The 27331-nt window shown below is 39.5% G+C and overlaps 1 protein-coding gene and 1 long non-coding RNA gene across 3 annotated transcripts in view; one reads left to right on the forward strand and one right to left on the reverse strand.

The window, feature by feature from the left end:
- The window catches only part of RAB3C (RAB3C, member RAS oncogene family), a 255243-nt gene that overhangs the window by 183914 nt on the left and 43998 nt on the right, over nucleotides 1-27331 (forward strand). For both annotated transcript variants that reach the window (XM_010974889.3, XM_010974888.3), the window contains exon 4: nucleotides 17896-18020. In XM_010974889.3, the coding sequence (XP_010973191.1) occupies nucleotides 17896-18020 (125 nt within the window). The remainder of the gene's footprint in view (nucleotides 1-17895; nucleotides 18021-27331) is intronic.
- The window catches only part of LOC116150763 (uncharacterized), an 80807-nt gene that overhangs the window by 16972 nt on the left and 36504 nt on the right, over nucleotides 1-27331 (reverse strand). The gene's annotated exons all lie outside the window — the stretch shown is intronic.

The raw sequence follows: 27331 nt of genomic DNA on the forward strand, positions 1-27331 counted from the left end.
ACTTTCAGAGAAAAATTCCAGTGGATTTTTGTCAATTGAATAAAGTGCTATGACAAAGTCTTGGTACCATAGTGAAGTATCAACTCTCAAACATAGTTTTCTGGTGTTAACTGCCTGCCCAGGGTATACTAGTTACTGAATGGTGCCTTGTCCTCTCCCACCTCTTAATATTGTTTCCAACTGGGCTCCTGATGCCAGAGGCATAAGGCAAGCCAGCTCCATCTCTGGTAAAAGTTGTAAATAAAGAAAGACAAATACACTGCATTAGACTGAGGGTTTAGGTTTCTGGTTTTCTCCGATGAGATTGTACATGCTTTTTCTTTTTCTTTTTTTAATTGAAGTATAGTCAGTTTACAGTTTGTGTCAATTTCTGGTACCATATGATCCAGCAGTACCACTCAAGGGCACATATCTCGAGGAAGCTCTAATTTGAAAAGACACATGGACCCCCACTGTTTATAGCAGCACTATTTACAATAGCCAAGACATGGAAACAGCCTAAATGCCTTCTCACTTTTCAGAGATGATCACAAGTCCAAGGTGGCTTTTGGTATCCTAGAATCACCGTACTAGGATACCAAACCTCCAGGGTTCACAAGAGTTACCATATAAACCTCTGCTGGTCACTCTCAGAAGCAAATTAATTTTCTTACAAAACCAGCTCTCTGTTTGTAAAAATAAGAACCAATTTTGATTGTCTATGTCAGCCTATTTTCTCATGACCAACTGGCCTTCTGCAAATGATCCAGAACCTTGTGAGTGTCACATCTGCACAGTGTCAGGGGGCAGGAGTAGGGGTGATTGGTTGTGCAGTCCGGTTGAAAGGCTTAGTAAATCATCTAGAGAAGATGGCTAGGAGGCCAAGAAAATGAAGGCATTCAGAACAATAAGCTTTAAAGGAATTCAGCTTGTTCCCTGGGCTTTGTAAAAATAGGAAATCCTGATAAAATGTTGAGATCTTTAGTTAATTGTTCTTTCTCTGAATCCGGTTATCCAACAGTGAATTTCTTCAATAGAAATTAGTGGTGACAAGTCATCACTCCACCACCAGTTTTTTTCCTTTTGTTTCTAAAACAGCTGGTAAAAAGCAATAGACCAGCCGTTTTCTTATCTTCCTCTGCATTCAGTGCCAAGAGCCTCATGGATTTCAATCAGGGTTTTCAATCAGAAGACCCTTTCCTTTTGTGTGGGCTTTTACATTCCCGTTACCTCCCCCTAGCCTCTGACCTCGAAGGGCCCTCAGGAATTGCTCCTGTTCTGTCCTGGTTTCCTCCTCCCCAGGCCAACCTCCAGCCAGGGAAGGGATGAGCAAGGTCCTCAGGCTGCACGTGAGATCATGTGGCTCTGTGGTTGCTTTCTTACTCCCAGCGAAGGATGGGTCTGGGTTAACACCATTGCTAGCACATTTTTAGCACTTCATTTGCAATAAAAGCAAATATAGGAAAGAATGTTACTCAAAAGTAACATTTGGACTACCTGGTTTGGCCTGCCTGCCACAGGAGGACAAAAAAAATAAATTAAAATCACTGTGCACAGTGGTGTGTGTTTGCGGCATACACCAGTAACGTGCCAGTGCTGTGTCTTCAGAGGAGGGTTCACACACAGGAATTCAGTTAAACCAACATTGCCTTCTCACAGAAGGTACTAAAAAGAACACCTGCAGTATGACTTCTCTACTGAAAGATTTTAAATCAGGATAGAGTTTTCATCTTTTGGTGCTAATAAAGGCCTAGGGATAGTGGTTTTGTTGGCTGTTTTGCTATTTTATCACAACATCCATTGCCCTGCACTGGGTGTCTTACATGATTTGTATGTACTGGAGACTGCAATAATAAAAGCAGTCAGAACTGAGGAAGGATAAAGATATGTTTTAATCTCCCGATATTTAGACCCAGTGTCAGAACTAGAATGGTCCATTTTCACCAAACTGCAGCCAGGTACTCAGTCATTTATTCAGTCATGTACTAGATATGTATTGGGCACTGTTAAATACTTCAGAGAATAGATAGTGGACAGTGGTCTAAGGTTCTGTTTTGAAGAATCCAACTCTACAGCTCATAAGAAAAGTACTCATATATAATGCTTTTAAAACAACTCAAAATAATAGTGTATGGAATTAAGAGCCAAATGAGCAGTATAAATAGCAAGTACCATACGAACCAAGAAAACGGAAAATAGCTGGAAGGTAGAACCTGACCTGGGGGTTAGGATGGACAGACATAGAGTATACAGAAAGGAAAGAGATGGTATTCCAGGCAGAGAACACAGAAAAGTGTGCTCAGATGATGAGTTGGGCTTTGTTTGAGGAAGTGTGAGTAACTTGTGAGAGTAGAGGAGTAGCTAGAAATATTCCTGGAAAGATACCGGGAGCACTCAGCCGGGGCGGGCGAAGGTGCGGAGGGCAGGCGTGGAGTGCTGCCAAGCCCATCACCCTGAGAAACGAGTCCATGAGAGTGTGGGGAAAGGGGTACGGTGTGGGTGGAGGTGGTGTCTAAATATGAATTCCGTACGTGACCAGGGGCTGAACTTTTTCCATTTAATTTCAAAAACGTGAGAGTTTGAGTTTTTGTTAAATAGGTTATCCAGCTCCCTTGTTATTTTTTTCCTTCCACTTTAAGCAACCTAATTGTAGATGGATTCATATCCATCAGAAATAGTGCAAGAGGAGGAAGGAAAATCCTGATACAATCAGGAGAGAGAGAGAATAATCTCCTGGACTAAATGTTTACATAGGTGTGAGGAGTGCCAACTCTAGAGCCTAACCCCCTAGGTTTGTTTCCCATACCTCCATTTATTAGCTGTGCAATTCTAGGCAAGATGCTTCAACTCCCTCTGCCTCATTTTACTAACCTGTACAATGGGGATAGCATTAGTCCTGTCCCATGGGGTCCTTTTGAGTATTAAATCAGACCAAACATGTAAAATCCTTTTAAAAGCTCACAGCACATGGTAAGTGCTTTTATAAAAAAAAAAAAAAAAGCTAGCCATTGTGGTCAGTCTAAGGAGAAAGAAAAAGCACAGGCAACCATTGCCTCAGTTTTGGGGGGGGGAGGGAGATAAAGAGACTGAGTGAGGATCTGATTGTTTTGGATTTGCTGAGTGATAAAAGGGTATTGAAAACTCTGGTCAACCCCAAGAAGGAGATTGAAGGTTTAAAATTGTTCTAACTAGTCACAGGTCTTGCGGTCCCAGAAAAATCCAAGGTTAGCATGTTGCTGTTGAATCTGAAAAATGCCACCCCATCAAAAAGAATCATTCTATTGAAAAAGTCAATTCCCAATGGCATTTTGAATATGTGTCCTTTTCACTTTTTCAGTAAAGCAATAGCTATAAGCGTTCAGGTGTTGCTTGTTGCTTGTGCTTCTTCAAAGCAACCTGAGTAGCTAGCTTGGGGTCATTTGGAATCAGACTCCACTACTCTGGCTCCATACTCAGGTAAAGCACAAACTCCCTAGTGGGGTGGTTATTTAAGAAGATAAATCCCTTGGTCTGTTCAAGCAGGGTTTCTCCGCCATGATACTATTGACATTTTGGGTCCAATAATTCTCTGTTGGAGAAGGGGGCAGATGTCCTGTGCATTGAAGGATATTTAGCAACATATCTGGCCTCTATTTGCTAGTTGCTGTAGCACCTCCTTCCACTAGCCATGACAGTCAAAAAATGTGCCCAGATAGTGCCACACATCACCACGGGGACATCACCCCTAGTCAACAACCACTGTTAGAATCATTGGATGGAAGCCCATTGCTTGTGTTTTTCAAACAGGAGTGAGGCTACAGTGGATCCCTGTACTTTTGGCCAATGTCTATTCAAATAAACCAAGGCTTTCATCTCAGTGGACTCACTGGGCAGAAATCAACTACTTCATGTGCCAGTATTAATGGCAGGTGGGTAGTGGGGTGACGAGGCACCAGTAGAGAGGATGAATTGGAGTTATATAGATGCTGTAGCAAGATTTGAATAGTAGCATCTTCGAACCAACCGGAACAGCTTAGTGGTGATGTTAGCACCTCACTTCTGCAGGATGGGAAAATGAAGTACTTGGCTGTGAGCCATTTTTCTTTTAGAAAGGATTACTTTCATTTGCATCTCAAATTTTCCTGGGTAATAAGACTGTGTATCTATTAGATACTTTTCGCTTCTTGCTTTTTCTGGTATAATGTGCTTTTTAAGATGGCATGTCAGGCCAAAAGGGTGTCGTTGGATGGTCACTGCAGTTGGGAAGCAGGACTTTTCTGACTGATGGCGACTGTCTTCCCCTTGAGAGCTCACAGCCACAAGGTGACACTCATGTTCGAGGTTCAGTTCAGTTTGGGGGCAAATATGGATTTGAGGCTTTTATATAGTGTCTGCAATTCTTACATTGCTCATCCCTGCCCATAACTAACTTTGAAAAATGCTAAGATTCAAGGGTCATATAGTTCTAACTTTTTAACTTGTTTCTACTATGCTTTTATTCTAACAAAAAGAGCTTCTCAAACTAGAGACTTCTCTTCTTTTTATCAAAGTTCTGCCTCCAAGGACACTTCAGGCACAAATTCTTCAGTGATATTTTGAAGTCAAAAGTCCCTTTTTCAGGGGAATCCACAGTTCTCAAAGGATAGCCTTCAATTCTTATCAGAGAAGAAACAATTTTTTGGTAAAAATGAAATATTTCAAACTCAAAAAGAAATCATTCTACCCCACAGAATTTAATATTCCCTTCCATTCATACAGTGTTCCAGTGACACTGGGTTATTAACATTCCTTGGGCACATCACATGCTTTGATTTTTCTGGCCTTTTGCCCCTACTATTTTTCCTGCCAGAATGCCATTTGCTAGAGAAGCTGGTAACATTATCTTGTAGAAAAACAAATGCATTGAGGATACAGGAAAGCCGTGATCATCAAATATGGTACATGAAATTGGAGATGTTTGCTCTTGTAGAATATTTAAGAACCTGATTGCTGAAATGCTGACTCTAGAAAGCAGGAAAATTAATGATGTTGGTAGTATCAAAGGAAACTCGAGAACTCTCTGGTTACGGCTATCATATGGCTATAATATTTTAAAATAATAGTCCAAATAAAAGCAGACCACAGTGAGGAAGTAGAGAGTCCCTCGTGTAGCCAAAAATAATTCAGTGAACAAAATGCTTTTTTAAATGATTAAAGTCTGAATCTAATACAAACTAAATATGAGTAGCCACACTTCAATGTAATTCTATCATTTGTTTCATTATAAATTACTGAATTGTGTTACAAGTCAAAGAAATTGCACATTGGAAAGAACTCTTGGGCCACTTACTTTGCTATCTAACTGCAGAAGATTTGCCTCATAGGTTTTCTTACCAGATCAACCTAAAATAATGAGGGGAGACAAACCCTTCAGTCACCCGATTCAAAGTATTAGTTTTATTTGCTGAGACAGAGATCCAGTTCCCTTGTAATTAATTTCACCTTTGAGCACCTTATTTTCTCCCTTGGAGTTGGGCAAGAATGCTTATTCTGTCCGCAGCTTTCCTCTGTGCACTGGGATGTCAGATTCTCAAGAAATGCTATACCATGTTTTGTTATTTACAAGTCATGTGGTTTTGCCAGAGGCCAGCTGAAGTTATTTCAGATAGCTCAGGAAGCCCTAGGGTTTTAGAATTTTGACGACACTGCTTTTGTTCAACATAGCCTGTATCTTTCTACATGTACTATTATTTCTCCTTATAGATGATTTTATTTTTCTCTTCTTTCATTTATTTTACTGGATAACGCCCACTGCATAGTAAGTAAATCCTAGTACGTAGGCTTCCGTGTTCTCGCAGCTGACAGCATATATCCATTTAGCTCAATCTGGTCTTTCTGGAGTTGATAAATTACGATGGGAGAATCTAGCTATGTTAACTTTATTATTTACCAAAGTGTGTGTGGCAGAGGACACCTCTACAGTAGTGGGAGAAATGAGGCAGCCTAGACTTCTGAACCACAAAGTAGCATCCAGTTTTGTTTCCTGAATGAAAAATAATTCCAATGTTAACACAATGTGTTACTGAGGATTCAGCCCAGAAAACAGACCTTGGCCAGGTTGTTCAACAGAGTCTAATCCCAGATAACGAGGGGCCCTGAGACTGTCCAGAGATGATCAACTACTGGGGTTTGAGGTGGTGTTTCTGAAGCCCACAAACTGGGACCACCACCTACTAAGAGCTACAACTGCGCATAGAGCTGCCGCCTCTTGTAGAGAGGCTGTGTTCCAGGCAGGGCAGAGGGACCCTGGGCTCTGCCCTCCTCCCTCTCCAGTCTCCCGATGGAGACTCCTATTGGAAACCAGCTGCAGGACAGCCTGGGAAACACTCATGTGAGGGTCAGCCTCCTGCCATACAGAGCACAGCATGGGAAGGGCAAGAAATGTATGGGAGAACAAATAAGCAAGTGACTGATGCTTCTAGAAATTACTGGTCAAGAAACAGAAGTGCGTTTGTTGATACCCAAGTCTGCTTTGTGTGTGCATTCTCTGTGTATGTGTGTGAATGTATGTGTTAGAGTTCATCAATGTTTTGCTTTAATTTGAGATGTAATGAATATGGCCTAAAATGAGCTTCTCAAGAAGCATTGTGCTGTTGGGCAGTTTCTCCTAAAGCGGGAGTTGAAGGCAGATGTGAACTTCCAGAACACGTGTAACGTGCACGAGATGTATCTTCCTTTAGTTGATGTATTGCTCTTACACATCAGTTGTAGTCTGCCCTCCTCGCTTGCTTGAATGGTGGACTTCTGGAATTTGACCCCACCAACATGGCGCCACCAAGGCCTTGTCTGCCCTTCCCCCTCCCCCAGACTCAAGGCTATCTGGGATGGCCCCTTACCCACACCCCTGCTGTCTCACCATCCAGGAGGGCAGTCTGAGCTCAACTCCCATAAGGGAACACTGATGTCAGGCCCAAGGGTCAGTCCTCAACCACCCTCCCTGCACTGTGTCCCCACCACCTCTGCCAGCCTGGAGGCCCCAGCCAGCCTCAGCTCCTCAGCCCCCCTGAAAGCCTCCTCCAACTCTTCACCCCGGAGACCCCGACCCCATTCTAGCACTGTGATCCTCTGTGTCAGTCTATGCATTTCTCTGACATGGAGATTAAATTCTTAGACTTCAAAATATTGAAGGACCCACCATCATCCTTATGAAAGCCCAGCATGCTGTCCTCTATCCTGCACCTGCCACACCCCCTCTACTTCCCAGAAGTCTGGCCTTTGGTCCTTATCCCTTCCCAGTTCCGTCAGCCCCCATGCAGCTGGAACCGCCACCACAACCTTCCCTTTGGAGGGGCCCTCACTTAGCTTGCTTATCTTACCATTAACTTTGGCCTGTTCTCTCTAGTGAATGTAGCAGCCTGAGGACGGTGGCCAGGTCCTACTTCTTTCTCCCCACCCCCCCCACCACTGAAGTGCTGCTCACAGTGTGGTCTGAAAACCAGCAGCATTAACATCACCTGCGCGCCTCTTAGAAATGCCCAATCTCAGGCCCTGCCTCAGCCCTCTCGGATCAACATGTGTTGGGGTGGGACTCAGGACGCAGGGGATTCTGACGAGCGCTCAGCTTCAAAAAGCAGCACTGCGTGCTGCAGCCATGGGAGTCCTGGGCACAGTAGTCGTTGGATAAACACCTGCTGACTTGGGTCTGTTTGCAGGTCAGCCCACAGTTTCCTGAGAGCAGAGGCTATACCTTTCCTCCTGCCGTGTCCCCAGCCCCTCGCAAAACTGCTGATACCTTTGTTAGGCTGAAATAGAATCAGTCGGACTGTGTTTTATTTTTGTTTGTTTTTCTTGCACTTTCACTTTTTCTAATGAGAGGTGACAAAACAGCAAAGGAAAATCATGGTGAGGATTGTTTAGAGAATGATTTTGAGCTAACACATCAATGTCATGTGGATACTTAATAATATCTGTTTGCCGGTAATAATGATACCTTTCACTCATATATCACTCTGTGGTCTCCCAAACTCTTTCATGGACATTTTCCTACTGATCTTCATGAAAATCTGGTGAAAATATTAGTAGGCTTTGTTCTCCTCTCTCAGCAGAGATTGAAGGAAGCTGAGAGAATTGCTCTGGGTTTTCTGAATTAGGTTCAAAAGCTAGAATTTGGGACTTTGAGCTCCTTCTCCAGTGGAAAGGTTTGCATTCCAATTGCTGTGTATTAGCTTAGTGTTTCTGGTAATTTACCCTTAACAGGTGTTCATTTTGTAATTTCTTCATCTGCAAAATGAGGAAAACGATGGTATCCACCTTTACAGTGTTGCAGGGATTAAATGAGATGATAATAAATGTAGAAGACTTAGCACCATTGCCTGACATAAAGGGTTAAATAAATGAAGCCACTGTTTTATTATTGTTAATTTATTGTTTTCTGTTTACATTTTACGTGTAGTATTATCCACTTTTTTATTATACCGTCAGAGAGATCAGTACATCACATGTGGGGTAGCAAGGACCAGAGTTTTCTCTATCTCAGAAGGTGTCCTTGCTAACTTTAGGGGACATTGAAGGCATTTAGTCTGACTCACGTGACTGGGATATTTCTCACTGCTGCCTCCATTGGGTCTCTGCTCTTGCTGGTTCCTGTGCTCGTTACACCTAATGACGCATTAGATGGTTAAGTATCCACTGTGGTCACCATGGTTACTTCCCTTTCTCAAGTCCAGATTGCCTAGTCATTCTAGGCACAAGCCTTCCTTCCATCAGTTAAGTTGTTGTGGTTAACTTCTTTTTAAAATAAGATAAAATCACAAGTCTTATCCAAATATAAGATGAAAATGTCAAAGATTTTGCTTGACTCAGCAATTAATGATGGAACCAGTAAGTGCTGCCAGGGTTCAAGGGTATGTAGAGGCAATCAGGGATGCTGGAACCAATTTACCGGTAGTTGCAAAAGAGGTGAATATCCATGGGGCAATGATCAGTTACATTCCACCAGGCACAAGTCATTTATATGTCTATTTTCTCTTGGCAGGAACTCATCTATAGTATTTATTCATTTTCTTCCACTTACAGAGTTGTAAAATAGCTCAAAGCTGATAAAAAGCAAGAGATGACCTGGAGAGGTGTGCTAGGCAGGATTCCCAGTCATCTTTTTTTGCTCACTTCAAAGTGTTTCACGATTTTCCTGCCAGTGGGGTCTCGGAAGAGTAGGCTAGTGTTGGAGGAATAGAGGATATGATTGTATCCAGTTTTATTTTCCTGCCTGGAACGGAGGTTTCACGGTGCTAGGCTTCAGACAGGCTTAGAGGGTATTTCTCCTTTTCTTTATCTTCTCTTAATACCCACTTCTCCTTTCTCTGTAGCTCCCACTTGCAAAGTCCCACAGACTTGTGGTCTCCCCCCCATCGTGGAAACCCACCTTCCCCACAGGAGGAGCCGTTCCCCACTCCTTGGTTTTGTCTTAATGTCTTGTTCACCTTAGTGCCCAGGCTTTGGTTCGCCTCTGTTCAGCACCCTGCGTGACCAAGGGGAAAGAGAAGGTTCTGGTGACTGAGTGAGGGCAGAGCAGAAGTTAGAGTCTAAGTTCAGCTCGTCGTTCAGCTAAGAAGCAAGAAATCTTATCAAAGACCATACATTTCCCCAGGGACAATGCAGTCTTGTCTTTGAGAAAAGGATATTTCGATTAGTATGACATTGGCCTTGGCAGTTGTGGAAGAATGATCCAGGCATCCTAGAGCCTAGGAATGTCTGCGCCTTTCCTGGGTCAGACTTCATTCCGCCCACGGAAGAGGGCAGAATGGGAGTCTGTCTGTTTTCCCAGAGAGTGTTGCTTTCTCCACCCAGTTGTGGTTGTTCTTTCCTGCATAGACGAGAGATGCCCAATTGTTCCTACACACATATGGATTCAAAAAATAGAATTTGACATTTTGTAAAATCAAAGATGAGAAATGATAAACAGAGGCATGATGGAAAAGGGCCTAAGGTTGATTTTAGACTAACAGTGCAGAATCTGAACAGTTCCAGAACCCCGCTGATCAAGATGGCTGCTTCTTGAGTTCTTGGAATACGTGCTTACTCTTGGCTCTCAGCAACAGACAGCCTGCAGAGAGGAGGGTCAGACAGATTCTTCAGACCCATACATTTCTGCTCATGGCCACACATAGCCTAATGATACTCATATATATGGAGATTTGGGGCATTTCAGTTTCCCCAGGAGACATATTTTTATTTTTGAAAAAAAAATCAACTGTTCAGCAGATGAATTTCTTACCACCTTTCACATTCAGTAGAAGGTGGCCACTTCTCCTCCCTGTGGAGCAGACAGCATGTTGTAGACCATCAGGCAGGGGGAGCATCAGGATATAGGCCCACAGCAGCCACTAGGTAATTGCATCGTCTCCATTAAGATGCTACTGCACATCTTGAGTCTCAGCTTTGTTGTCTACAAAATGAAGGAGTTGGACAAGGCCCTCCAGAGAAACTATTCCATGATGTCAGGTGCTAAGTTACTCCCCAAGTAGCCTCATCCTGATCGTTGGTGCTGGAGCAGGAAGGAAAACATGCCTCCCACAGGCTGGAATGAATAACTCATCACACAGATGGCTTTTGCAGGCTGCTGAGGAACCAACACTTGCCCTTCTGTACCAAGGACATGGTCAGGATGCCAAAGGCCGTGGAAGAACTCTGCCATCACGTCCTGAAAGGGATGTGGTAGGGCGCTGGCTGGTATCACATACGATGGTGATTCTCCTTTATGCTGTTTTATTTGATGCTTATATTCTCTACCCACTAGACTTCTTAGGAATTTTTGCCACATTCAGTCACATTCAACCTTCCCTGGTGGGCAAAGGGACCTTCCATTGCTTCAAAGAAGACTTTAAAGCCAAGAGCTGCAGATACTGGCTGTTGGAAGTCATCCAGCCAGTGCAGAGGTGGCAAGGCTGGGTGATATGGGCAGAGCACCACCAGCATCTGCTACCAATTGCCCTATACCTAAGTCTGTATTTCTAATTTGCATTTTCCCCTTAAATTGAGCCCTCATGTTTTTATTAGTTTTAGGCCTTTAAAACCTAGAACCACCCATAGTGATAATTCCTACTTGTTGAAAAAATGCAGCATGTTTGAGAAATTCAAAGAAATTAGTAAGGTTATACCAGAGTTGGGAGGAGGAAGGGTAGTGTTATTGGCGAATAGGTTCATGTCTCATCACAGAAAGGATTCAAAGACAAGTCTCAGAGGTCAAGAAAGCAAAGTGAGGGTTTATTATTAGGTGATAGTATATTCTCAAGGAGTGAGCAGGCAGACTCAGGTGAGTAGCTGCACTGAGTTTTTGGCAAGCTGGTTATATGGAGTGTAAAAATAAATGGATGAAGTAGTCGTTGGAGAGGTAGGGGTTTGGAGTCATAGTCCCTGATTTCTGTCCCAGTTCCACATTCCCAAGGGGAGGAGGGAATTTTGTCCTTATTTAATCTTGTTCAGAAGTGTCATGGCATTGGTGCATGATGGGTAATTCTAATCTGCAAGGCTAATTTTATTGTAATGAGGGCATAATGAGCAAATGAGGTTACATTCATTACATTCAGACACTGGAGATTCCTGTGTTTACCTCTCTTATCTTTGTCTGCCTCCAGGACACTTGTCAAACCAAAAGGTGTAATTTCTTAGCAGTCTGGAGTTTCTTGTTTTTCTCTGTCTGCCCAAGGACCCCTGTTTTTCACAAGATGTGTGGTTTCCTGCCGTCTGGCCTGTGCCCCTCTTTCTCTGCTCATATCTAGCTCTCTGCCTGCTCTAACAGTAGCAAGAGATGAAGTGAGAAAGGAATGCCAAACTATATGAAGGGTGTTATGTTAAACTGGGCTCTTCTAGGTTTGGCTGAGATTTGCTGAACTCTGTGGAACTCAGCTGGGCTCCTCCTGGCTTCTCATTAATAGGACAGGCTGGCAGTTTGTGGGATGGGCTCTTCCCATGATGAAGAGCAAGAATGCTAAAGGGCTGATGAAACTCACAACACCTCTGATGCCTATTGCTCACCAGTGGCTCGTATCCAATCTCCCCATGTTCCATTGGCCAAAGCAATTCACTTGGCCCAGTCCAAAGCCAGGAGGGTGGGGAAATATAATCCACTTACAGGGCAGAAGGTGATGTTAGTGAGGTCAGTAATACAGTCTGCTGTAGGATTTTCACCAAGATGTTAATGGTGGTTATCTGGAGGGAATGAGATTTCTGATTTTGATTTTTCACATTAGCTTTTTCTCTTATTAGAACTTCTAATGAGAATGTAACAATTTTACCCAAAATTGTAAACCTATTTCTTTAAATAATGAAAGGTATGAAATACTGGAGAACATTTATTTGAGGATAGTTTTTTAACTCCTTTATTAAGTGAATTAATGTACGTATGAAAAGCTTAGCTCCTCAACTTCCTAAGTTACCTATTAGCATTTATAGCATATGTAAATCTTTGGGTTTCATTATGTTTTTATTTTACTCTCCTTATTACTACTCTCTCATTTTAAAAAATATTTGGTATATACGTTTTATTTTATATGTATCTCTGTAAACCATCCGCAAACACTTTGAGCGTTAGATGGGAAATAAACAGTATTTCAAAACTGGAAAAGAAAGCTATGGGGAGAGAGCCAACCAAGGGATACAAACTCAGCCCCAGTGGTGCATACAAATCACTGGGAGAGATTATTTTTTAAATGCCGGTGATGACATCCCTAGAGGTTCTTATTTAATTGTCTTAAGTTGAAGTAATTTTTAAAAGATCTCTAAGGATTGAGAAAAATTGAATAAATAAATGATTAAATGAGTGGAAAAGTAACAGAAGGGCCAATCCTATGTGATGAGCAGTAGCAGATTGGGAAATTTCCTTAACAATGTGAAGTCTGCTGAGATGCTGGAAGCTGAGGCTCCTGAATGTTGAGGAGAATAAGGGAAATGGATGCTGAGGAGAACTCTGAGCTTCCAGAACTGAGAACAGGACTGCCAGTAAGATCTGTCTGAGATTCACTGGGTGGGGAAGAGCTAGTCATTCTCTCTGATGCCTCATTTTTCCTGTATATAGCCCAGATCAGGTCCCAGGAGATAACTGCTTTTTTGGGTTACTGAAGTACATTTGTGGGCTGCTTTTCAGAACATTAAGACTAACAAGAGTCTATTCTCTTTGAAAACAGGTTGAACTCATAGGAAATTACTTATATACCCAGAACAAGGGAAAAGAAATAGAGATATTGCAGGATTTGGTTTAGTTGTTCATAGCTCTCCTAACTTAAATAATTTTATTCTGTGCAGAGGTCAGTCATGTATGTATTAAATATGGAAAACTCTTCATCTTCCTCTGCCTCATAATATAAAACAAAAACAAAGCAAAAACAACAAAATCCTCTCTCCACGTATATATTTATAGAGGAAACATATAAAATATGTAAATAATAATATTCCTTTGATAACTAAGGAATAGCTAAACTTTTTAAAAAGCTACAGATTAATCTGTTCTTAGAAACAATAATTAGTACCTATATGTGAACTAAAAGAAATGTGCCATATACTGTACATATATATGTATTTACATGCAATATAATGTGTATATGCAGTCAAACTGTAATAATTCTACCTAATAAAACTGAAAAAGGAGAAAATATATATATATATAAATATAGAAAGAGAGGGGTGTTGTTTCATCTTTGTTTTTAACTAAAAGGCAAATAACAGATTTTTTTTTTTTTTTAGTAACCATGATCCGGTACTGATAAGGTCTGAGTTAATTGCCATTTGTAGAGTAACCATGGTGACCAGCATATTGCTTCTGAGTCCATTAATCTTGTTGAGATTAACAGTAAATCCCAAAGGATCTTTTGCAGTGATTCAGAAATAAATCATCTTTTCACATGTATATTACTTGGCAACAGCCACTTTCTTGAAATATGTCTCTCTAACAGGCAAAGAAATGACAGTCCCTAATGAGGTGATGAAAACCCATTCCCAAATAAGAAATTTTATAAAATCCAGCAAATGATTGAAAAGGTTTATGCAGAAATATTACACGAAAGGAGGATTTATTCAATAAACATGTGTCATACTCCTAATAGACATACCAAAGGAAGGCCGTTTACTCTCAGTTAGGAATGTATCTGGGTAGGACCTCAGCCTTGAGATATGAACTAGAAACAAAATTTGAGATTCTTAATTAAAAAAAGAAATTCAAATTTATTTAGGTTATAGAAATTAGAAAGGAACAGTTGAGTTGGGTTTAGGAAGAAGAACTGCTGGCTGCCCAAGCTGGGACTAATAATGTATTGTATTTGTAAAAAGATGTTTGCAACTTAGACAGTAGAGCATGACCCTACCTAAAACCGTATTTGTCCTACAACAGCCCCAGAGATTAAGTACAAAATGTGGCAGCCTCATTTTACAGATGAAGATCCTGAGGCCAAAGAATGCAAAATGACTTTTCCATAGTCACTTAGTATTAATGCTTTCTTTTAAATGAGCGGAATACCTTGTTAGGATTCTGAATTGGAAGGGATAGGAACTGGGTTGTTATCCCAACATTCTTCTGACCTTAATTTATATTGCACTCTAGATGAAATACGCACAACTCTGGGTCTTTCTGAACTCACGGGGCTTATATTTTCTCATCTCCAAGCTTTCCTGAGTTAAGGGAATAATCCGAGGTCGTATTTCAACCTTTGTCTTCAAACATCAAATAAATACCAAGAAAACAATAGCATATTACAGAATCTAAGATGCACAATTATTCATATTTTAATATCTCTGAAACTAGATGTGCCTTAGAGTCAATAGTTTATTATAATCACTGTGCAGCAGTATGAAAACTGGATTTCATTGCCTGTGCGTGCACTAACTTGGTCATAGCTGCATATATTGTCACCAACTCAACTGGGTGGTAAAACCATTAGTATGTGGGTAGAAAGTTACTATGTACAGAGAAAGAGGTATCAATTTGATACTAGTGATATGAATACTCATTCTGGAGTAATGACCATGATTTCATATTTTCCTGCAAAGCAACAACGTAGTGCTCTCCAGGACTTAAGGAAAGATACCCACAAGCAGAGGGGTATGTTGACTTTTATTACCGAGATAGTCATGGGATGATGACTTGTCACATACAAAGCAACTGAAGGCAGGAAAAAATTGCTAAATCCTTCAGAATACATGAAAAAAAAATTCAAAGTAACAAGAAGCTGATGTGAGAAATGTGTGTCTTGCAGGACAGTTGGTAAAGCATTGTACCATAGTTTCATTGGCTGCTTCTTTTTGTTCTTGGCCATTCATAAAATAATTTTCATCATACAATCCATAGCATCTTAGATTCTATGATATGTGGTAATTCATGAATCAGTCGGCCTGGTTCTGACCCCCTGTAGCTGGTGATTGGACTTTGCCTGAAGCTGCACTGCTGATAGTGGACAGCATCAGAAAGTCCAGAGTAGTCAAAACCAAATCTTATTTGATTAACCAACTCTGAAGGCAAACTGATCTTTTGCTTACCTCAGCACCAATGCCCTAGAACACAGTTCTTACCTGATTAAAAAGAGAAATGGTCTCCAATGGCTCTAAGATAATGGTTCTTTATAATTCCCTGGTAATTAGAAAATACTCATTTTACATTATTTCCTTGGCAATTTAGGACATTGAGGAGATTACAGGAAAATATTTCTTATATAGGAGCAAATAGAAAGGGAGATGGTTCTGATATAATCATGGCCCCCCAAGTTTTATATGTATAAAATATAAATACAGTATAAACAAGGAATGTTGTGTATGCATGGATGTATGATCTATCACTGTGGCCTCCTAGGACCCCAAGAGATATTATGTTAGCAGAACTGAGAGGCTCAGACATGTTTAATGGCAGAAGAAAGCATTCCATTAGCTTAGCTGAAGAGTACAAATCAGCTAGCTGAGTTGCTTTTTCCTTATCTTCCCAAAGGTGCACCCTGGGTTAAGTTTATACAGTCAGGGCTGCAGCAGGATGAGTTTGCCTAGGTCAGAGGAGGGCTAAATATTTTCAGGCAAGCCTTTGTCCTTGGTAAATCCAGTAAGCCATGTCATTTACATACTAGCCCCACACCCTTCCTTACACAAGTATGACACTCTGTGACTCCCGTCTCCCTAAACCCACCCAGCATATTTGATTTCTAGCTGTTTGTTAGAACTTTCTCCAATAACATGGTGGCTGTCAACCCAGGGCTTTTCCAGGCATAGACCAGGCCGTGGCTTACAAGACTGTAGAAGCAAAGGGACATTTTTTTTTAAATTACTTAAGGAAGTCTGATTAGATTTCATTTACTTTAATTAATTCATCATTTTCATATACCCCACACATAAGATGAGTGAAAAGTATAGATTTTGAATGTCTGCCTTTATTTCCCCCACTTCATGAATAGAGGCTGAATTGCACTGTTTCGAGAGAAATCAATTGTTAACTTAAGTATCAGAATTAGGTCACATCCCTAAATTTTTCTGATAAAAACATGCTGTACTTTGAGGTGTTCACATGGAACCAAAGGTATATTTCACCAGATATTTTAATCTCTTTTGAAAACTTGTTCTATGTTCAGGGACGTGCTCTGAAATAAGACCCTGTCTGCCTCTTAGCTCTCTCCTTTCTTCTTGCAAGGGAGAAATGGTGATCACATCTCATTGAAAGCTCTCCTGCTGCAGTTTAAAGCTATTTGCTTTTATTCTCCCTTCAGGTTGAAAATAGCTCATCACTATTTTCTATTTTAAAACCCTGAAGGGTTTGACAGTTGCTAGTAAGAACGTGCCAAGCTTCTCTTTTTGACACTTTACAAATCCCTTCCTTTCAACTTGCATTAACTGGTTAGCTTTCATCTCTCTCTCGACCACCCACTGGGCAGTGTGTCTTTCCCACCTATCTTGGATTGTTCTCCAATAAGAATGTGACCAAGAAAAAGGGAGGGTTAAAGAACATGGCTTCCTTTCAGCTTCCTCTCCGAAATGACAGCAGACGCACTAGAACTCCACTTCTCAAACTTTCAGTGAGTAGTACGAACATGTGTGGAGGAGCTCAGGCTTGAGAGCTGTGCTGCCTGGGTCTGATTCCCAGATCCACCACTTCATTGAGTGATCTTGGGCAGATTGTCTAGCCTCTCTGTGCCGCATGTTCCTCAGCTGTAAAACGGGGCTGGTAGTAATTTCCGCCTTGAGTTACCCTAAGGGTTAAGTTAATGTCATATGTATAAAGGGTTTAGAACCTGCAAATATAACTATTATAATTATCATCTAGTTTCAAAATCAGAAGTTGGTTATGTGCATCATGATCAATACCAGAAGCTTATTCTGAATCCTAGATCCCTGTTTATAGTAACTTAACAGCCCATTGTGCTGCAATTTTGACATTAATCAAGCTGATGCTTTTCCCTTTAAAATGTAAAGTGTGAGTATATCAGTTCTTATAATCTGTTTTTAAAAATTATTATTACCCCCAGATTTCCTAACCCAATTGTCTTAGATCTTTGAGTTGTGACTATAGCTTGGTACAATGACGTTTTTGTGTGATGGGTAGTAACAGTGATCAACCATCTCAGGTTTCTTGGAACTGAGGGGTTTCTTGGGACATAGGACTTTTACTGCTAAAACTGAGAACATTGGGATGGTTGAACACTCCAGCTCTAAAGGGACTGCATGAGGTGGAGTAGAAGGGGAGAGAAATAAGCAGTAGTATTATTAATCTCATCAAATACAAAGGAATTCTTAATACAACACTGCTATTCCCCTGATTTTTGACTCATATGATCCCTGATGAGCATCTAAAAGAATTGTACTGAACTCATTAATTCTAAATGTCAGAAATTTGGGCTTCATTTTTGCTGTTGTCATCATCTCTGAGATGTATTTCTTCTACATTGTACGCTATTGCGCTTTCCTCTAATCATTTTTTGCCTGTTCTTTTTCTTTTAGGTCAACTCAAATCAAAACATACTCATGGGATAATGCCCAGGTTATCCTGGTTGGGAACAAATGTGACATGGAAGATGAGCGGGTCATCTCAACCGAGAGAGGCAAGCATTTAGGAGAACAACTCGGTAAGAAATGGATTAACAAATTAATAAGAAAGAGCTTGATAATTATTTGCAACACTGTACAGGGTCCCAGGTAACTGCTAGCATGGGTTTAATGAAAAGACTGTCAACCCGACAGTGGAAACCAACATATCCTTGGTAAGTAGTAAGTGGATTTCCCACTTTCTGTGGCATCCTTAGAATCCAAGCACAATTACAGAAGCAAGATGGACAGCCAGCATTTTGATCTAGTACAAGGTGTTCAAATTCTCATTTCATAAGAAAGGCAGCATATGTCTTGCTGCTATTCCTTTGGGTTTTTTTTTTCTCTATACATGACATTTTGCACTGAGTGAGCACTTTATTATATTGTGTGACTGTTGTTTTCAAGTTTCCGTTAGAGGAGAGTGGGTAATTGGCACAGAATAGGTCATGTTATAGATTCTGCTTCTATAATGTGTGTTACTGTTACAAACCTCTTTGAAACTCAATCTCCTCATCTCTTATGAATAAGTATCTTAACCCGCGCCTACTTTACGAAGTCCTTGTAGAGCATCAACTGAGGTAAGAGATAGATATTCATGAGCTTTAGAAATGGCAAAGCAATTTCAAGCACAAAACATTGTATCTAGAGAGAAAAATGATGGAGTTTGTAAGGTACAAAGGAGGGGATCATGACTGATTTATTAATTCAGGGTGTTTTTACTAAGCACCTGCTTTATATCCTGCCCTGTACCAGACATCACAGGGGATGAAAGAAAAAAAAAAAAAAAGAGCCACAGTCCCTGGGCTCAAGTTGCTTTCAGTCAAGTGGGGAGACCAGAGATATACACAAAGAAAGCAGAAATAACAAGATAACAACAAAAACAGGATAATGAGGAGGTAATAAGCTTGGGGGCAGATGCCAAGAGGAAAGCAATAAGGATGAGGGCAGGAGAGAGGTGTTGGAAGGAGGGGTAGGCGTGAAATGGGACAGGAGGCAGATGAAGAGCAATGCAGAGGGGACACCTGGGGAGAAAATGAATGGAAATGAGCAGAACAGCTAGAAGAGGTGAGTGATGAGAAGAACTAGAGGTCATATGGGTTAAATGGCAGGGTAAGTCTTGAATGGTCCCGAAAGGACAGTAGACAATGAAAACCATGAAGAGAAGAAATGTTATAAATAAAGGGCACAGTGGAGCCAGGGACATGGGAACATTGAGAGGACAGTGAGTGGAAAAGTTGGAACCTAGTGTAATATGGAAGTTGAGTGGATTTGGGGACCAATTCCAGCCCTGGAGCAAAGGAGCTGGAACTTTTTCTTTCTTTCTTTTCTTTCTTTCTTCCTTTTCCCCGTTCTTTCTTTCTTTTTCTTCTCTTTCTCACTCCTCCTTTTCCTTTTCCTTCCTTCCTCCCTCCCTCCCTTCCTTCCTTCCCTCCCTGTAGACAGGAGAGAACATTGAGAGATTCTTAGCAAGGGCAAGTCTGACTTTCTAAACTTTTTGGCCAGGACCTACAATGAGAAATACATTCAGTCTACCAACTCAATGCATACATACCTAGAGAGAAAGAGAATGAAACAAAAATTTCACAAAAGACATTTACCCGTGTTAGATGGGATTTGTTCTGATCCTATTCTCTTTTCTATCCTATTCTCTTTCTTCTTTCTCTTCTTTTAATAATGATTTCACTCACTAAATAAGTCCTAGGATCCAATAATGTGCCTCAACCTACTAAAATTTGAAAAACACCACTCTGCAGGGGGCACTGTGGGACTAACCTGCTGGAGGTGAGCAGCACAGATTAGAGAAGCAGAGATCCTCTCAATGGGTCACTCTATCACTTGGTCATCTCATAAATGAACCCTGCACAGTCCAGTTGGAGAGCATGACCATTTCCTCATGAAATTAGTGAGTTCATTAGACTAAAGGCTATCACTCAATGGCAAGAACACTCCCACCAAATGTCCTTGCAGCCGCCCGTGAGAAAGTCATGCAGCTGACATCTGGCCTCTCTGTATCAGCTCTTGAGCTTTTATCATCTCGTTCACAGGGCCTCCCTTCATTCCATCAGTTTAACAGCCTTTTCTATTAAAAAAAAAAAAGTCTGAAAAACATGGCAATCTTTCTTAGCCCTCTTAATGCCTTAGGAAGTTAGGAATGAAGAATAAAATATTCCCCACGAGAAAAGAGAAAGGAAGTCTGGGAGAGGGTTGGCAGGGTGGCTTCCTGCACCCATCTTTTCCCTCCCTGTATTTTCTTGACTAGTCAGGCATATGCCATGTGGGGGGAGAAACTGCTACACAGATGCGAGTGGCTTCTATATATAAACCAGAAAATTGTTTGGTTCAAAGAAAAATACATTTGGAGCCAAGAATTGTTGAATGACATTGGTACAAAGGAGTGAGGTAACTGGCTACTTTTTTTTTTTTTTTTTTTTTTTACCACTGTAATAATTACTCTGGTGTTGAGAAGGTCAGGTTGTGGAAGAGGACATTAGAATGGTGGAAATGCATCAAGAGGGTAACTTTCCTGAGAATTCCACTGACTGACACACACACAAACCCTTTTTATGTGGTACATAGATGTAGGAAATTTCCTGAAATTGTGAGGCAGAAATGTTTCTGTTCCCAGGCAGGTTCTTCCAATGATTGCTAATTGATTTTTTTGCTCTCTGTTCAATAAACTCTAACAGTAGTCATAGCAACCAACCCTTGTGCATTCTTAGGGAGTCATTTACCTCCTTTAATATGGTTTGATCTTCTCATGACTACACACACTTATATAAATGATCATGAAAGATCATTTGTATGGGGAAAAAAAACCCTCACAGTATAAATTTAAATGTTTTAAAGGTCTTAGCTTAATTTTTAAAAATTACTGGTAAAATTCCGTCCTCTAGAACACCATGACATACACACGGAGATTGAGCACTGCTTTTTAAATGTCATTACCACATTTTGGCAGATGGCTCCAAATAACTGCTTTATTGATCTGGTTACAATTAATTCTCCATTGTGGATGGTTACATCCATAGAACATTTGCTCATCCTAATGAGGGTGCTTGATGGAACTGAGCTGTAACTGAGGTCTTTAAAGCACTTGCAATGGCAGCTGCCCTTGACAATCCAATTTAGTTCACCCAACATTTATAATACGTCAGGTGCTTGGGAGTACATGATAACCCTGTCTTTCAGGAACGACCATTGCAGTGCCTGAAATAGACAATAGACAATGAACACTTTCTGGCCTTCCCTTTCCTGGTTGGTTTGTTTCATTTGGCCTTTGGCATACCCTCTTTGAACCTTCCATCTTGTCTTCCATACCGTGGTTTCTTTCTCTCCAGCCATATCTTGGCTGTTTTCTTGGGAGCCTCCTCCTCTTTCTCCCTATTGCACTTTGCCTTTCCATCCTTGGCCCACCACTCCTCTCTCTTTCACCCTCACTCAGATATTCCCAACCACTTCTGAGGCATGAATTCTGCCTATAGACTAAGGACAGCCAAGTCCTGTCTAGCCCTGACCCTTTCACTTTCATTTCTGTCTCCTCTACTCACTTGCCAGCTGCGCATAGTCAGTACTTCCGACTTAGGGGGGCCCTCTAAATCATCCGCAGCTGAATCCTCCAGGGTCCTTTTTCAGGTGCATGTTTGTCAACCCTAACTTGGACATGCTATATCAAAGCTTCTGAAGTTGAAGCCTGGAAATCTATGTGTTTAGCAAACACCCTTTTGACTTTTCTACACCAGATTTTTAGAACACTGGCTTAGTTGGCTATGAGTGTTTGGATAAAGTAGGGAATTGCCCCCAGAGCTGAACACCATCCTGTAACTGATATTATCCTTCCCAGTTGTGTTTTTGACGTTTACTATAGGTGCACATACCTATAACAATACGTAGGAATGTTTTGAATTTTTATTTTTATCCAAATGCCAAATGTATAACATGGCAATCATCTATATATATGTATAATCTCACAATTTAAGTTTTAAATATAAAAATATTAAAGTAGAAAAAATAGAAATGATTAGAGATAGAAGTTTTCCTAAAATAGAAGTAATGTAACTGGGAATAAGAGCAAAGAAATTTATGGAGGAGAAGGGATTTGTATTGCCTTGAAACTATAGATGAAAGAATACTTGAACTATTTTTACCAGCTCTGAATGGGCAGAAAGTGCAGAAATTCTGAGGTTTCCCAAAAATGTAGTCAGAAAAAGAAAAATTACAGATAAATTAAATTTGCCTCTGGAGAGAAGTGATTATTTTTAATCAATAATTTGTAAGGATCCAATTTTGTTTTTAATTTGCATTCATGTTTCTTCCTAAAACAAATATCAGATCCTCTTACTCTCCATTCAAATAATTACATATCATGTGCATGTTTACTAAATCCAGACCTGTCCTCTCCATCCTTCCCCCTTGTCCAGTTCAGGGACCCCATGAGGATTTCTGACAACTGTGAAATATTCTTATACTTTACTGTCTTTCCAAGCTGTAAAATTACCTCCCCTTCTTTTCACATGTAATGACTTTTTGTTTTGATTATTCATCTGACAAATGTTTATTAAACACCTATAATGATACCAAGGAGTCATGAAATATGTATCTTCCTTCTCACGGAGCTTAATTTGTGGTCTAGTTAATATCCATCACCATACATAATTACAAACTTTTCCTTGTGTTGAGAACTTAAGATTCTCTTAGAAACTTTCAAATGTGTAATACAGTATTAAGTGTAGTATTGTGCTGTACATTACGTTTCCATGATTTATTTATTTTATGACTGGACATTAGTACCTTTTGCCCCCTTTCATCCATTTTGCCCACTCTCCCGACCCCCCACCTCTGATAACCACCAATTTATTCTCTGTGTCTACAAGCTGAGGTGTTTTTTGTTGTTGTTTTTTGTAGTTGTTGTTGTTGTTGTTGTTTTGGGATTTGTTTAGTTGCTTTGAGAGTCTGCATATAAATAAGATCATGTGGTATTTGTCTTTCTCTCTCTGACTTATTCCCTCAAGATTCACTCGTGTTGTCATAAGAGGCATGATTTCCTTTTTTATGGCTGAATAATATTCCTCTGTGTGTGTGTGTCCATTCATCCAGCGATAGACACTTAGGTTATTTACATACTTTGGCTTTTGTAAATAATGATGCACTAAACATAAGGGTGTCTGTATCTTTCTGAGTTAGTGTTTTTGTTTTTATGGGATAAATGCCCAGAAGTGGAATTGCTGGATCATATGGTAGTTCTATTTTTAATTACTTGAGGAACATCCATACTGTTTTCCGTATGGCTATACTAACTTACATTCCCACGAACAGTGCACAAGGGTTCTCTTTTATTCACACCCTCACAAACACTTGGTAATCTTTTTGATAATAGCCATTGTAACAGGTGTGAGGTGATACCTCATTGTGGTTGTAATTTGCATTTTGCTGATGATTAGTAATGTTAAACATCTTTTCATGTACCTGTTGGCCATCTCTATCTATCTCTTTGGAAAAAAGTCTATTCAGATCCTCTGCCCAATTTTTAATCAGATTTTTTGTTTATTGATTTTGAGTTGTATTAGCTCTTTATATATTTTGGATATTGACCCCTTATCCTGATACATGATTTACAAGATTTTTCTCCCATTCTGTAGGTGGTCTTTTCATTTTGTTGATAGTGTCTTTGCTGTGCAAAAGCTTTTAAGGTTGATGTCCCACTTGTTGACTTTTGCTTTTGTTGTTTGCCCTCTGGGTGTCATATCCAAAAAATTATTGTTGAGACCAGTGTTGAGGAGCTTCTTCCCTATGTTTTCTTCTAGTTTTATTTATAGTATCAGGTATTGTGTTTATTTCTTTGAATCATTTTGAGTTGTCTTTTGTTGAGTGGTGTAAGATAGGGATCCAATTTCATTGTTCTGCATGTGTTCATACAGTTTTCCCAACTCCGTTTGCTGAAGAGAGTATGTTTCTTTATTGAGTGCTCTTGGCTCCCTCGCTGAATATTAGTTGATCTCAGCAGGGGTTTAATTCTGTGCTCTCTAATCCTGTTCCATTGGTCTGTGGGTCTATACTGGATTTTTAAATTATTATTATTATTACTGTAGTTTTTGTAGTATAGTTTGAATTGTGATACCTCCAGCTTTGGTTTTCTTCCTCAGGATTCCTTTGGATATCCAGAGTCTTTGGTGGTTCCATACAAGTTTTAGAATTGTTTTTTCTATTTCTGTGAAGAATGCCCTTGCAATTTTGAATGGGGATTGCATTAAATCTATAGATGGCTTTGTTCATTACAGAGATTTTAATAATATTAATTCTTTTAATCCATGACCACAGGCTGTATTTCCATTTGTTTGTGTCTTCAGTTTCTTTCAGCGAAGTCTTGCAGTTGTCTTATTTAGATCTTTTACTTCTCGGGTTCAATTTATTCCTAAATATTTTACTGTTTTTGATGCTATTGTGAATGGGATCTTTTTCAGATAGTTCAACCTTAGTGTAAAGAAATGTGGCTGATTTCTGTATGTTGATTTTGTATCCTATAACTTTATTGAAATTTTTGATTAGTTCCAAAAGTTTTAGGTTGAGATTTTGGGATTTTCTATATAGTGAATCATAATTATCTACAAATAGCAAGTTTTACTTCTTCATTCCTGATTTGGATGCCTTTTATTTATCTTGCATCCCTCTAGCTAGGACTTCCAGTACTGTATTCAATGGGAGTGGTAAAAGCAGGCATTCTTGTCTTATTCCTGATCTCAGAGGAAAAGCTGTCAATGCTCCTCCATTGAGTATAATGTTAGCTGTGGATATGTCGTATATAATGAGGTATATCCCTTCTATACCCAGTCTGCCAAGAGTTTTTATCATGGAAGGATATTGTATTTTATCTAATGCTCTTCTGCATCTGTTGAGATGATCATGTGATTTTTATATTTTATTAATATGATGTATTGCACTTACTGATTTGCGTATATTGAACCAGTCTTACATCGCAGAGATAAAAGTCCATTTGGTCATGGTGTAGAATCCTTTATATGTTCTCTTGAATTTGGTTTGCTGATATATTGTTGAGAGTATTTTCATACATATTCATCATAGATCTGTAGTTTTCCTGTGGTGTCCTTAATCTGGTTTGATATCAGGGTGGTACTAGGCATCATAGAATGAGTTTGGAAGTTTTTCCTTTTCTTCAGTTTTATGGAAAGTTTGAAAGGAATTGGTGTTAATTCTTTGAATGTTCGGTAGAATTCACCAGTGAAGCCATCTGATCCTGGGGATTTATGTGTTGGGAGGTTTTTGATTGCTGATTCAATCTCTACTCATTATTGGTCTGTTTAGATTTTCTATTTCTTGCTAATTCAGTCTTGTTAGGTGTGTGTTTCTATAAATGTATCCATTTCTTCTAGGTTATTTAATTTATTGGCATGTAATTATTCATAATAGTCTCTTAAGATCTTTTGAATTTTTGTAGTATCAGTTGTAATGTTTCCTTTACTTCTAATTTTACTTCTTTGGATATTCTGTCATTTTTTCTTAGTCTAGCTAAATGTTTTTCAATTTTATCTTTTCAAAGAAGCAGCTCTTAGTTTCAATGATCCTTTGTGTTTTTCTAGCCTCCTTGTCATTTATTTCTGCTCTGATCTTTTATTATTTCCTTCTTTCTGCTCAATTTGGGCTTAATGTATCTTCTTTTTCTAGTTCCTTGAGGTGTAAATTTAGTTTGTTTATTTAAAATCTTTCTAATTTCTTAATATATTTGTTCCACTATAATTGTTCCTCTCAGAACTGTTTTGGCTGCATCCCATAAGTTTTGATATGCTGTATTTCCATTTTGGTTTGTTTCCAGATAATTTTTTATTTCTGTCTTGATTTCTTCATTGACCCTTTGGTTTTCAGAATAGTGTTGTTTAGTTTCCACATATTTGTAGATTTTCCAACTTTCCTCTCTTTGTTGATTTCTAGTTCATGCCACTGTGATAAGGTAGTTGGTGTAATTTCAATCTTCTTAAATTTGCCAAGATTTTTTTTGTGTGTCTTATCATATGATCTATCTTGGAAAATGTTTCATATGTACTTGAGAAAAGTGTATATTCTGCTGTTGGATAGAATGTTCTGTACATGTCTGTTAAGTCCATTTTTTTTTTCTAGTGTATGGTTCAATTCCAACATTATCGTGTTAATTTTCTGTCTGGATGACCTATCCGTTACTGACAGTGGGGTATTGAAATCCCTTAATATTATTGTACTGTTGTCTATTTCTCTCTTTTAGATAATTTATTTGCTTAATATATTTTGGTGCTCTGATGTTGGATACATATACATTTATCACTGTTACATCTTTTTGATTCTTTCATCATTATATAGTGATCTTCTTTGTTTCTTCTGTTGTTTTGGGCCTGAAATTTATTTTGTGTGATGTAAGAATGGCTACAACATACTTTTGGTTTTCACTTACATGGAGTAGCTTTTTTCATTCCTTTACTTTGAGCCTTTGTGTGTCTTTAGAGCTGAAATGAGTTGCCTGTAAGCAGCATATATTTGGGTCATTTTTTTTTTTTTGATCCACCCAATCCTTTGGATTGGTAAACTCAATCCATTTACTTTTAGAGTGATTTTAAATATGTATATATATGTATACACACATATAATTTTTATTAAAGTATAGTCAGTTTACAATGTTGTGTCAATTTCTGGTGTACAGCATAATGCTTTAGTGATACATAACATACATATATTCATTTTCACATTATTTTTCACCGTAAGCTACTACAAGATAACTGATTATAGCTCCCTGTGCTATATAGTATGAACTTGTTTATCTATTTTATATATATCAGTCAGTATCTGCAAATCTTGGACTCCAAATTTATCCCTTCCCACCCTCTTCCCCCACTGGTAACTGTAGGTTTGTTTTCTATGTCTGTGAGTCTGTTTCTGTTTTGTAAATAAGTTCATCTTTTTTTTTTTTTAAGATTCCTCATATAAGTGATATCATATCATAGTTTTCTTTCTCTTTTTGGCTTACTTCACTTAGAATGACAATCTCCAGGTCCATCCATGTTGCTACAAATGGCATTATTTTATTATTTTTTAATGGCTGAGTAGTATTCCATTGTATTTGTACACTGCAACTTCTTTACCCAGTTATCTGTCAGTGGACATTTAGGTTGTTTCTATGTCTTGGCTGTTGTGAATAGTGCTGCTATGAACACTGGGGTGCATGTATCTTTTTGAATTAAGGTACCCTCTGGATATATGCCCAGGAGTGGGATTACTGGATATGGTCAGTCTATTTTTAGTCTTTTGAGGAATCTCCATACTGTTTTCCATAACGGCTGCACCAAAGTACATTCCTACCAACAGTATAGAA

This window comes from Camelus dromedarius, chromosome 3 (assembly GCF_036321535.1).
Source record: "Camelus dromedarius isolate mCamDro1 chromosome 3, mCamDro1.pat, whole genome shotgun sequence".
NCBI lineage: Eukaryota > Metazoa > Chordata > Mammalia > Artiodactyla > Camelidae > Camelus > Camelus dromedarius.